This window comes from Aquarana catesbeiana, linkage group LG06, assembly GCF_042186555.1.
Source record: "Aquarana catesbeiana isolate 2022-GZ linkage group LG06, ASM4218655v1, whole genome shotgun sequence".
Classification (NCBI taxonomy): Eukaryota; Metazoa; Chordata; class Amphibia; order Anura; family Ranidae; genus Aquarana; species Aquarana catesbeiana.
In genome coordinates, this window is record NC_133329.1 from 31,307,042 (window position 1) to 31,321,258 (window position 14,217).

At 43.2% G+C, this 14,217-nt stretch overlaps 1 protein-coding gene across 6 annotated transcripts in view; it reads right to left on the reverse strand.

Moving 5' to 3' along the window:
• Positions 1 to 14,217, reverse strand: part of LOC141148245 (transmembrane protease serine 9-like) — a 437,906-nt gene that overhangs the window by 287,706 nt on the left and 135,983 nt on the right. For all 6 annotated transcript variants that reach the window (XM_073635506.1, XM_073635509.1, XM_073635508.1 and 3 more), the window contains one exon: positions 6,832 to 7,024. In XM_073635506.1, the coding sequence (XP_073491607.1) occupies positions 6,832 to 7,024 (193 nt within the window). The remainder of the gene's footprint in view (positions 1 to 6,831; positions 7,025 to 14,217) is intronic.

Here is a 14,217-nt window from a genome sequence, read left to right on the forward strand (position 1 = left end):
CATACACAGTGCCCAGAGCAGGCCAGTGACCCCATACACAGTGCCCAGAGCAGGCCAGTGACCCCATACACAGTGCCCAGAGCAGTCCAGTGACCCCATACACGGTGCCCAGAGCAGGCCAGTGACTTTGTGTGACTGTGTGTATGCAAGACAAGTTTGAGCCAACATCCTGGGATTTTGTTGTCGGAATGTCCGAACAAAGTCCGACCGTGTGTACGGTACAATACTCTTGCTTTTCGGCAACACACTCCACCATGTACCAAATAGACTTCATTTTAATCTCAGATGTCTTACTTCCCTTGCTATCAGACTCCAGATACTACACTAGGTCCCTCTCTGATCACGCTCCGTGTTGGGCCACTTTGCACCTGGCCCCGAACACAGGACCACACACATGGCGTCTCCACCCCTTTTGGTTGTCTGCTTTGAAAGATCAAGAAGACATACGGTACACAGGGAATGGCAACTCTATTTTAATGTTAACAGAGATACAGCCTCGGTGGACATGATATGGGAGGCGTTTAAACTGCATGTCCGTACCATCCTGTCATTGCAAATAATTAAAAGCTTCCTCCAAATTAGTAATTCAACAAGCCTCTGAAAAACTGGACTTAGTAACAAGTGAGTTCAAAGTAGACCCTACGCTGGCCAAAGCATCTGAACATAAGCTTCAAACTCGTATTTTAGACCAGTTACAATTTGAAAAGGCTAAACAGAAACTTTTCTTTTCGAGACAACGGATGTTTGAACAGGGAGAGCGTGCGGGTAAATTATTAGTGCACCTGGCCCGTCAAGACACTAGTCCTCCAGTAGTGGTTACCCTGGTAAATTCACAAAACGAAATAATTTCGGATCCACCGTCGGTCGCAGAGGCACTCCAGAGATACTATGCCGACCTGTACTCCTCCAAGGTAAAGGTTGCTGAACAAGAAAGTCAGGCCTTTCTCCAGAATATCCCCTTCCCTCAAATTCCCAGATGAATGATCTAGAGGCCCCCCTCAATGCAGATGAGATTGCAGTGGCAATAGCGTCCCTTGCACCAGCAAAGGCTCCCGGTGGTGACGGTATACCATTGGACTTTTACGCAGCCTACTCAGAGATACTAGTCCCTGAATTATTAAAACTATATAACCATATCTTTGAATCCGAATCCCTTCCTGAATCTCTCCGTCAAGCAGTAATTATAGTACTCCCTAAGCCAGGTAAAAACCCTCAACTTCCTGAATCCTACCGCCCGATTTCGCTTCTTCAAGCGAACATAAAAATATTGGCCAAAGTATTAGCCATCCGTCTTAACCACATTATTCTCTCCCTCATCCACCCTGATCAGACTGGGGGTTCATGCCTGGGAAAAATACAGCCATGAACCTACGCCGCTTATATATGAACATCCAAGCAGGCCATGAGAATATGGGGGGCAGAGCAGTAGTGGCACTCGATTCGGTAGAATGGGGATACTTATGGGAATGTCTAAAAGGGTTCGGGTTCGGTCCCTGTTTTATAAAATGGGTACAATTACTATATTTTTCCCCAGTGGCTAGGGTGGTGGTAAACGGTTGGACGTCCGACTCCTTCCCACTGGGACGTGGAACTTGCCAAGGGTGCCCGTTGTCCCCTCTCCTATATGCCCTGGCGGCAGAGCCCCTTGCTATCTCCCTTAGGATGAACCCGAATATACGTGGACTGCGTATAGGGTCTCTGGTAGAGACGCTGAGCCTTTATGCTGATGACATGCTCCTCTACTTAGAGGACACTGGCCTGTCTCTCCAGGCAGCCCTTCTGACCATTGAAGAATTTGGAAAACATTCGGGACTGAGCATGAACTGGTCCAAATTGCAAATTTTGCCCCTTGATTTATCACCTACCTCATGCAGCTCGGCCTCCCTCCCCCTGCAAAGGGTTGCATCCAATAAGTATTTAAGTGTGGAATTTACAAGAGAGCACTCAGAATACATTACCAACAATATTGAACCACTTTTCACATACTTAAAATTCCGCACACAATCCTGGGCAAGACTCCCCCTGGGAATAATGGGGAGAATCAACCTTTTTAAAATGATCCTACTTCCAAAGTTCCTTTATATGCTCTGGAACTCACCGGTACTTATTCCTCTAAAAATCTTTAAAACAATTGACAAAATTATCAACTCTTTCATCTGGGAGCCTAATAGACACAAGCTGGCTTGGAATACTCTAAAAAAACCCACCTCCTAAGGGGGGGCAGCTCTACCAGACCTTTATACATATTACATAGCTGTGCAGCTTTCACACTTTTATTACATACATAAAACAGATGAAACCAGATACCAAACTCTAATATGTAGAAAGCCGAACAATGACACTCAATCCCCTTTACAAGTATTATTTAGGGGCGGGAGAGGTAGGAAGGGAGGTGACGGTCGGAACCTGTTGCTATTTTAACACAAATGCGTCTGGGAGTTTGCACTCAAATTGACTGGCGCCGATTTCTTTCACTCGCACACACCCTTATGGCATAACCCCCACTTGGGGGAGTTGGTATCTCTACCGGGAGCTACTATTTGGGCCACCAAGGGAATACTGTTCCTCTTTCAGGTAATTACCCCGTTCGGTGTAAGAAATTTTCAAACACTTAGAGATGAATTTGACCTTCCCTCCCATATGTTATTTAGCTATATGCAATTGAGACATGTGCTCCGAACTCAATTTGCAAATGGATTCCCTAACCCGCAAATGATACCACTGGTAGATGTGATTACAGGTACAAACCCAGACAAACTAATATCCACTTTTTATACTATACTGCGTACAAGATCGGTGACAAAAATCATAGATACAGCTAGAATTAGATGGGAGGAGGATGTAGGCCCAATAGATGACTCTGACTGGGATGAAATACTAGAAAACGTCAATCCTACCTCACACCATCAAGAATAGCTAAATTTTCTCCGAACCAGAACCCAAGCTGCCCAAGATGCTTGAGCAGCCCATGTTCATTTTTTCACCTACTCTGGTCATGCCCAGATATTCAAAACTATTGGGCACAATTTATAACATTTTTACATGACCGCATGGGATTGCCAATTCAGCTTGATCCCAGACCGTGTCTGCTGGGGTTGCTCCTAGATGTCACCATGGACAAATTTCTAGCTACCTTCCTTGGCGAAACTTTATTCTGCACCAGAAAGGTAGTCTCTAAACATTGGATGAGGACCATCTCTCCCACCATCCAGGCCTGGATTGGAGAAATAAATGTGTCATTACCATACAAGAAGGTGATGTACAGACATAGGGGATGTCCAGCCAAGTACAACAAGATTTGGGATAGGTGGCTTGACAACATTAATACATGTACGGAATGATTAGATGTGGCTGTCCATATATATAGGGGGGGGAAATGAGTCACCTCACGTTGTATAATTCCAACAAACCATGCTAATTGGTGAGCTTGGTGCTGACAATCCGGATATTGGGGTAAGGTAGCCTAAGATGGCAATTGTTATTTCACATTATTTGAAGATGTACTTGATTCTATACTTTGTTATATAATATGTAAGATTTATCTGTTTACGGGAAGTGTATATCATTTCTATGTTTTTGTACGCTATGCACCATACATGTATGATTTACTCGAGAATAAACATGTTCTTTTCAAAAAAAAAAAAAAAATGTCATTTTGTGCAGGGACTGTTCCAAGCACGGGAAACATGCGCTACTTTACAGGCATACTATAGACACCCCCCAGGTACGATATTTAAAGGAATATTTCACTTTTTTTTACTTTAAGCATCATTAAAATCACTGCTTCCGAAAAAACGGACATTTTTAAAAGTTTTTTTTGCATTGATACATGTCCCCTGGGGCAGGACCCGGGTCCCCAAACCCTATTTAGGACAATACCATGAAAATTATCCTTTAAAATGAGCACTTTTGATTCTGAACGTTCGAGTCCCATATATGTCAATGGGGTTCTAATGTTCTTGCAAATTTTCGGTCCGTTCGCAGGTTCTGGTGCGAACCGAACCAGGGGGTGTTCGGCTCATCCCTAATCACCTATATTACGGCTCTGCACATTCTTGTCACCTTCATTACAGCTCTGCACATTCTTGTCACCTTCATTACTGCTCTGCACATTCTTGTCACCTTCATTACAGCTCTGCACATTCTTGTCACCTGCAGTACCGCTCTGTACTTTCTTTTCAGCAACTTGCTTGCTATGAACAGTCTTGTCACCTTCATTACTGCTCTGCACATTCTTCTTACCATCATTCTTGCTCTGAATTTTCTTTGGAGCCATAGTGGATGTCCGGTACAGTACAGTATGTGCTAAAAAGCACACCTAAAAGTTTCTCAATACTGTAAGTGTCTTCACTGTACACTTTCAGTATCTCTCTCTCTCTGTGACCATGATCTCACCTACATGAAGCCGTGACCACGTGTCAGAGCAGGGAAGATGGCCGCGGCTCTTGTTCGTGAAATTAAGTGGAGTTTGCGTACCAAGGCAAATTTTTGTGAACTCTTCTGTTTGTGAACCGAGGTATCACTGTATTGTTTGTTGCAAGGAGTGCCTCTTATGTGTTTTCTTTGCATTGTAATACAGTACTTCATATCTCTTTAACAAAAGAATGCAGAAAAAAATAATAAAGTAAAATGTAAATGGCCAACAAAGTGTTTTTGTTCTATTTATTTTATTTACTTTGCTTGCTGTGTGTGTGTGTGTGTGTGTGTGTGTGTGTGTAATTTGATGAGGGGCAGGTGTAAAAATACAATAGGTAAAGCACATGGCTCAGTACTTTTTAGCAGAGGCATGGTGTTGCTTTCAGACCCACATTGTTATAAATAAGTCCATGGCTCAAGCTGAAGGTTCAGCACCCAAGAGACTTCAAATCTAGGTAGTGTTGTGACATGGCCCATTTGCACTGCTGCTGGAACCCCCTCCTGCTGTCCTCAGTGGTGGCGCCGGGTGGGTGCTTGGGTGTGCTGAAGCTCCTCCAAAAAGTCTTCAAGCACCCTCATAGCACCCCCAAAATTTCCACAGCGGTATTGCAGTACAGTTACACTTTTTTTTTTAAATAACCCGGTACCTACTGTGAATCTTTTCTGCAAATGAATAGGGACTTTTTCTGAAGTGGAGGGATACAGCTGAATAAGCCACTAATGATCGGGTAGACCCGGCAGGGGCTGGGTGTTGAGGCCGCATCAATGGTGGATTGATCCAGTGCTGGTTCTACCTTATAAAAGAACTGGCGGTGATACGTGATGCCTCCTGCATTTGCCACAAAAAGACGAATGGGATTGAAGCAGCTGAGAAAGCTCAGCCCTGTACACTGCCCTAGGAGCCTGGAGGAAGCAGGTAAGCTAAGAAGAGAGAGGAGGAGAGCAGCTGTGTGTCCTTATATGGTGGAGGAGGGAGCGGAAGGAAGTTGCTGCACTCAGCATTGCAGTCTGCAGGGCTGACTGAGTGTGTCAGTCTCAGAGGACAAGAACAGTGTACGTGTGGGATTTCCTGTTGTTCTGGTGCTGTGGTCACATGGTGTGGTCTGAGGAGGAAGGCTGAGGAGTAGCCAGGATGGTTCATCATTGCAACAGGCATTGTTCTGTTCTTAAAGGAGCTGCTGAGCCTGGGTAGGGGGAGGGGGGAGCTTTACAGTCCTCTAATCTGATCTATGGCAGCATGCAGTTGCACACAGGCACTGAGTGAAGAGACATGCCTGATCTGCTCTGGGCACTGTGTATGGGATCACTGATCTGCTCTGGGCACCTTGTATGGGGTCACTGGCCTGCTCTGGGCACCGTTTATGGGGTAACTGGCCTGCTCTGGGCACCGTGTATGGGGTCACTGGCCTGCTCTGGGCACCGTGTATGGGGTCACTGGCCTGCTCTGGGCACTGTGTATGGGGTCACTGGCCTACTCTGGGCACTGTGTATGGGGTCACTGGCCTGCTCTGGGCACTGTGTATGGGGTCACTCTTTTTCTTTGGACACTCTAAGGGGTCACTCCTCTGCACGGTGTACTGCTCACTGTCCCTTACTGTTATGCTGTGCAGGGTGTTCTGGCTGGCCCTAACATGTACTAGGGGTCATCATTGCTGGCCTTTATACATGCTGGGGTTTATCATGGTTGGTTCCATTTGGGCTTGTTTTACTCCAACAATCAATTCTGTGTGCCTGAAGGCCACATTGTCTATACAATTGGAAAGACCATGAAAAAAACACCCACTTATTTGGCCACGCCCACAATTGACCACACCCCCTTTTTTGGTCATGTCCACACGAAGGGTGGCACGCTATGCGCCGCCTTAGCACCACCACTAATGCTTTCAGCACCCACACAGCACCCCCAAAGAAAATTGTCTGGAGCCGCCCCTGGCTGTCCTTTAGACCTGGATCTTGCTTAGTTCTAGGCAGAGAGAAGTTCAAAGTACCCTTCATGATGCCCTACGTTTGTTCCTAATATCCAGGCAGTGAATTATGAGTTCAGGGTATTGTATAGGCTACTCTATCTATCTATCTATCTATCTATCTATCTATCTATCTATCTATCTATCTATCTATCTATCTATCTATCTATCTATCTATCCATCCATCTATCTATCCACAGGGAATAAGCATGTGAACTCAGTAGCTGAATGAGGGGCTTAGTAATTGCACTCACACAGGGGCACATAAACCAATCAATGATGAACAATGAGGCATACCTGACAGTTTTAAAGGGGCCACTTTATAAAAGATGAATACTGGATCAATAAATATATACAGGACATGACTAATTTTTAGAAACATTTTTCCAAAAGCAGAATGATTGGTGTCTAATGGAAAAATCTGTTTATAAAGGTCACATGTTATACTCACTGATGGATGCATTGTGCTGCCGTCATAACCCACTCCGGTGAGATCAGGGAGCCTCCACATAAAGATGTTCTATTATATATAACAGCGACCTGCCACGGCCATTCCCCATCCAATGAATCTGCACCACCAACTATCCGACTGGACACCGACGGAGAACCACACACTGAATCTGCAGCACCAAAAGCATTGCCGGCTGATATAAGCAAAAAAGAAAAAAATTGAGTTTGAACTTTTTTTTTTATCTTACACAATAAAATAATCATATAAATAATACACAGAAACAATGAAACCATATTTACTGGTATGTTACCTTAAAAATTCTCAGGACTGATTCTAGCACAAAAGATTTTGATGACACAAATTTCAGCAATGTATGTTCAACATCAAGCCCAATAAGATATATATATATATATATATATATATATATATATATATATATATATATATATATATATAATATATAATATATAATATATATTTGAAATGTCCCCCCGGTCATTCTATCTGGTAGACTGAGACGACCTTGAGAATCACCACAGTACTCTTCATTGACAATGTAAAATGCAGGCAGACATTACCATATTAGTCATGCTAGAAAAAAAATAATAATAAAAATTTTAAACATACCTGCTCTGTGCAATGGTTTTGCAAAGAGCAGCCCAGAGATTATTTTTGGGTCCTCTGGTCCTGGCTCCTCCCCTCTGCTGAGCACCCCCAACAGCAAGCTTCTTCCTATGGGGCACTCGAGCAGGCTTGCTCCCTTGTTCTGAGTGTCCATTCACACACATAGCATGGCTGAGCCCCGCCCCCAGTCTTCTCATTGGCTCACTGGTTGTAACTGGCTTGCGCTGCTGTGTCAGCCAGTGAAGAGAGAGAGACCCGGCAGAGAGGCTTGCTGGATTGAGATGAGGCTCAGGTAAGTATGAGGGGGCTGTGGGGGGGGGGGGGGGACTGAACCCAGAATGTTTTTTACTTTAATGCATACATGCATTAAGGTAAAAATCCTTGAGCCCTTAGAACCACTTTAAGAACCTGGAGAATATCTGAAGAGGAAGAGGATCCTGTGCATTATGTGAATAAGCTAAAGAAGAAAAAATGTATAAAAAAAGGAAACACAAAATACTGCTGGAGGAGACCTCCCAGAAAAAGGAGGGTCAGTTGAAGAGGGAACCTGGAGCACTGAGTTGTACTTCAATTAGCATCATCAAAGATGATTATCATCAACTATTTATACAAAAATTGAGTCAAAAATATCCAAAAATATCTTTTCGATTCGGCGCCGAGGAGAGAAGACATCAAGTAAGTGCACCAACACTACACTTTCAGTAGAACACGCAGGCACACTTTTCACCCCCCAGTCACCCCCCAATCACCCCCCGATCACCCCCCTGTACCCCCTGTCACAGTGACACCAATAGCAGGTTTTTTTTTTTTTTGCATTGGTGTCAGTTTTTGACAGTTATAAGTGTTAGGGCAGTTAGGGTTAGCCCCCTTTAGGTCTGGGGTACCCCCCTTTAGGTCCAGGGTACCCCCCTAACCCCCCCTAATAAAGATTAACCCCTTGATCACCCCCCGTCACCAGTGTCGTTAAGCGATCGTTTTTCTGATCGCTGTATTAGTGACACAGGTGACGCTAGTTAGGGAGGTAAGTATATAATTTCGCTGTCAGTGTTTTATAGCGACAGGGACCCCCATATACTACCTACTAAAGGTTAAATGTTTTATTTTTTACTATGGTTTTTTTTTGTATTTGCTTTGCAGGTATGGTAAGTATTACTGTTATACTGTAATGTTACTTTGTTTTTTTGTTAACCATCATTTGATTAACAGGTACGCCATTCAGTTGCAGCGCAGATTTATTTATCTTGACAGCAACAGCGTTTGCTCCCACGATACATAAAGCCGTGATTCCAGCGCTGTCGGAGGTGATTTCACCACCACAGTTACATACTTCAGCATATATGCCGAAGCGTGGGGGCAGCAGTGGGTGGAGGAGTGATTTGCTCCTGCCTTTTGCGGGAGGATGCCCCCATGCTTCGGCATATATATATTTTAGTAGGCACAGGTTGCGTTAAATGTTTTATTTTTTACTATGTTTTTTTTTTGTATTTGCTTTGCAGGTATGGTAAGTATTACTGTTATACTGTAATGTTACTTTGTTTTTTTGTTAATCATCATTTGCTTAGCAGGTACGCCATTCAGTTGCAGCGCGGATTTATTTATCTTGACAGCAACAGCGTTTGCTCCCACGATACATAAAGCCGTGACTCCAGCGCTGTTGGAGGTGATTTCACCACCACAGTTACATACTTCAGCATATATGCCGAAGCGTGGGGGCAGCAGTGGGTGGAGAAATGATTTGCTCCTACCTTTTGTGGGAGGATGCCCCCATGCTTCGGCATATATAAACGGTGCATGTATGCCCATCATTAGAAGTGGGTGGATGAAGGGAGGTATTCTAATGGTGGGCATACCCACCGATCAATATCTTTTTTTCGTTCAGCCCACAGACTGCATGAAAAAAAAGTTTACAATATATGCCCAACAAGGACCAGCAACGTACTGATATGTTGCTGGACTTTGAGTGGTTATACCAGAATGATGCCTGCAAGTTTAGGTATCATCTTGGTATCATTCTTTTCAGCCAGCGGTCGGCTTTCATAAAAGCAAGCCTAGCAGCTAATTAGCCTCTAGACTGCTTTTACAAGCAGTGGGAGGGAATGCCCCCCCCCACCGTCTTACATGTTTTTCTCTGGCTCTCCTGTCCCAACAGGGAACCTGAAAATGCAGGCGGTGATTCAGCCAGCTGACCATAGTGCTGATCAGAGACCAGAATGGCTTCAAACATCTCTATGGCCTAAGAAACTGGAAGCTATGAGCATTTCATGATTTTGCCGGATGTAAACAGCGCCATTGGGAAATTGGGAAAGCATTTTATCACACCGATCTTGGTGTGGTCAGATGCTTTGAGGGCAGAGGAGAGATCTAGGGTCTAATAGACCCCAATTTTTTCAAAAAAGAGTACCTGTCACTACCTATTGCTATCATAGGGGATATTTACATTCCCTGAGATAACAATAAAAATGATTAAAAAAAAAAAATGAAAAGAACATTTTAAAAATAAGATAAAAAAGAAAAAAAAAAAAAAAAAAAAGCACCCCTGTCCCCACCTGCTCTCGTGCAAAGGCGAACGCAAGCGTCGGTCTGGCGTCAAATGTAAACAGCAATTGCACCATGCATGTGAGGTATCACCGCAAAGGTCAGATCGAGGGCAGTAATTTTAGCAGTAGACCTCCTCTGTAAATCTAAAGTGGTAACCTGTAAAGGCTTTTAAAGGCTTTTAAAAATGTATTTAGTTTGTCGCCACTGCATGTTTGTGCGCAATTTTAAAGCATGTCATGTTTGGTATCCATGTACTCGGCCTAAGATCATCTTTTTTATTGCATCAAACATTTGGGCAATATAGTGTGTTTTAGTGCATTAAAATTTTAAAAAGTGGGTTTTTTCCCAAAAAAATGTGTTTGAAAAATCGCTGCGCAAATACTGTGTGAAAAAAAAATGAAACAACCACCATTTTAATCTGTAGGGCATTTGCTTTAGAAAAATATATAATGTTTGGGGGTTCAAAGTAATTTTCTTGCAAAAAAAATATTTTTTTCATGTAAACAAAAAGTGTCAGAAAGGGCTTTGTTTTCAAGTGGTTAGAAGAGTGGGTGATGTGTGACATTAGCTTCTAAATGTTGTGCATAAAATGTCAGGACAGTTCAAACCCCCCCCAAATGACCCCATTTTGGAAAGTAGACACCCCAAGCTATTTGCTGAGAGGCATGTCGAGTCCATGGAAAATTTTATATTGTGACACAAGTTGCTGGAAAAAGACAATTTTTTTTTTTTTTTTTGCACAAAGTTGTCACTAAATGATATATTGCTCAAACATGCCATGGGAATATGTGAAATTACACCCCAAAATAAATTCTGTTGCTTCTCCTGAGTACGGGTATACCACATGTGTGAGACTTTTTGGGAGCCTAGCCGCGTACAGGACACCGAAAACGAAGCACCGCCTTCAGGCTTTCTAAGGGCGTAAATTTTTGATCTCACTCTTCACTGCCTATCACAGTTTCGGAGGCCATGGAATGACCAGATGGCACAACCCCCCCCCCCCCAAATGACCCCATTTTTAAAAATAGACACCCAAAGCTATTTGCTGAGAGGTATAGTGAGTATTTTGAAGACCTCACTTTTTGTCACAAACTTTTGAAAATTGAAAAAAGAAAATAAAAATACATTTTTCTTGACTTTCTTCATTTTCAAAAACAAATGAGAGCTGCCAAATACTCACCATGCCTCTCAGCAAATAGCTTGGGGTGTCTACTTTCCAAAATTGGGTCATTTTGGGGGGTTTTGTGCTATCTTGATATTTTATGGCCTTCGAAACTGTGATAGGTATTGAGGAGTGAAATCAAAAATTTACGCCCTTAGAAATCCTGAAGGCGGTGATTGGATTTCGGGGCCCCGTATGAAGCTAGGCTCCCAAAAAGTGCCACACATGTGGTATCCCCATACTCAGGAGAAGCAGCAGAATGTATTGTGGGGTGTAATTCCACATATGCCCATGGCATGTTTGAGCAATATATCATTTAGTGACAACTTTGTGCAAAAAAAAAAAAAATTGTCATTTTCCCGCAACTTGTGTCAAAATATAAAATATTCCATGGACTCAACATGCCTCTCAGCAAATAGCTTGGGATGTCTACTTTCCAAAATGGGGTCATTTGGGGGGGTTTTGTGCCATCTGGGCATTTTATGGCCTTCAAAACTGTGAGGGGTGAAATTACAACTTTACGCCCTTAGAAATCCTGAAGGCGGTGCTTGGTTTTCGGGGCCCCGTACGCGACTAGGCTCCCAAAAAGTCCCACACATGTGGTATCCCCGTACTCAGGAGAATCAGCAGAATGTATTTTGGGGTGCAATTCCACATATGCCCATGGCCTGTGTGAGCAATATATCATTTAGTGACAGCTTTGTGCAAAAAAAAAACAATTTGTCACTTTCCTGCAACTTGTGTCAAAAAATAAAATATTCCATGGACTCAACATGCCTCTCAGCAAATAGCTTGGGGTGTCTACTTTCCACAATGGGGTCATTTGGGGGGGGTTTGTGCCATCTGGGCATTTTATGGCCTTCAAAACTGTGATAGGTAGTGAGGAGTGAAATCAAAAATTTACGCCCTTAGAAATCGTGAAGGCAGTGATTGGTTTTCGGGGCCCCGTACGCTGCTAGGCTCCCAAAAAGTCCCACACATGTGGTATCCCTGTACTCAGGAGAAGCAGCTGAATGTATTTTGGAGTGCAATTCCACATATGCCTATGGCCTGTGTGAGCAATATATCATTTAGTGACAACTTTTTGTAATTTTTTTTTTTTGTCATTATTCAATCACTTGGGACAAAAAAAATAAATATTCAATGGGCTCTACTTTCCAAAATGGGGTCATTTGGGGGGGGGTTGTACTGCCCTGACATTTTAGCACCTCAAGAAATGACATAGGCAGTCATAAACTAAAAGCTGTATAAATTGCAGAAAACTAGTTTGTAGACGCTATAACTTTTGCGCAAACCAATAAATATACGCTTATTGACATTTTTGTTACCAAAGACATGTGGCCGAATACATTTTGGCCTAAATGTATGACTAAAATTGAGTTTATTGGATTTTTTTATAACAAAAAGTAGAAAATATAATTTTTTTTCAAAATTGTCAGTCTTTTTCCGTTTATAGCGCAAAAAATAAAAACGGCAGAGGTGATCAAATACCATCAAAAGAAAGCTGTATTTGTGGGAAGAAAAGGACGCAAATTTCATTTGGGTACAGCATTGCATGACCGCGCAATTAGCAGTTAAAGCGACGCAGTGCCAAATTGGAAAAAGTCCTCTGGTCTTTAGGCAGCCAAATGGTCCAGGGCTGAAGTGGTAAAAGTGAAACAATAAAAAGTGAAATTTTCCTTTAAATTTCATACCTGGGGGGTGTCTATAGTATGTCTGTAAAGTAGAGCATGTTTCCCGTGTTTATAACAGTCAGAGAGCAAAATGACATTTCTAAAGGAAAAAAAAGTCATTTAAAAGTGCTAGCGCTATTGTCAGCTATTAATGAATTGTCGGTCCCAACAATACACATAAATGTCATTGAAAGTCATTGAAAAAAAAAAAATGTGTGGGGGTACCACAAAATTCAATTACCAGGCCCTTCAGATCTGGTATGGATTTTAAGGGGAATTCCGCACCAAAATTTTTTTAAAAATTGCATGGGGTTCCCCCAAAAATCCACACCAGACCCTTATCCGAGCACGCAACCTGGCCGGCCGCAGGAAAAGAGGGGGGACGAGAGAGCTCCCCCCCTCCTGAACCATACCAGGCCACTTGCCCTCAACATGGGGAGGATGTCCCCATGTTGATGGGGACAAGGGCCTCATCCCCACAACCCTTGCCCGGTGGTTGTGGGGGTCTGTGGGTGGGGGGCTTATCGGAATCTGGAAGCCCCCTTTAACAAAGGAGACCCCCAGATCACGGCCCCCCCATGTGAACTGGTAAGGGGTACATTGTACCCCTACCATTTGACAAAAAGAAAGTGTCAAAATGTTAAAAAACCTCAGGAGATGGCTTGGAACAAGTCCTTTATTAAAAATAAAAAATAAAAGAGATTCCAGCGATGTAATCCAATAAATCCATGCTCCTACTCCAGCGATGTAATCCAATTCTCGATCTCCAATGATGGATGAACTCCAGTGAGGAACACGCACAGGTTCCTGCCTCCACAGGAGGCATCCTGCCATTGACGCGGCACTAGCTTAACAGCTCTTATGTAGCTGAGGGCGGGGCCACCCGTCACGTTACCCTGCCCCCTCTGACAAGGGGAAATGCCAGGGTTTCCCAGTGACAGCTACAGGTGACCCCGCCCCCCTCTGATGCAACGCAGGATTCCCGTTGCAGCAGAGGGGGGCGGGGTCACCCATACACGTCACTGGGTTTTGGGGAACCTCCACGCATTTTTATATTTTATTCTTCAATGACTTTCAATGACATTTATGTGTATTGTCGGGACCTACAATTCAATAATAGCCGGCACAAGCGCTAGCACTTTTAAATTACTTTTTGTTCCTTTAGAAATGTCATTTTGCTCTCGGACTATTATAAACACGGGAAACATGCGATACTTTACAGGCATACTATAGACACCCCCAGGTATGAAATTTAAAGGAATATTTCACTTTTATTCAAGCATTATTAAAATCACTGCTCCCAAAAAAACAGCTTTTTTTAAAACTTTTTTTTCATTGATCCATGTCCCCTGGGGCAGGACCCAGGTCCCCAAACACTTTTTATGACAA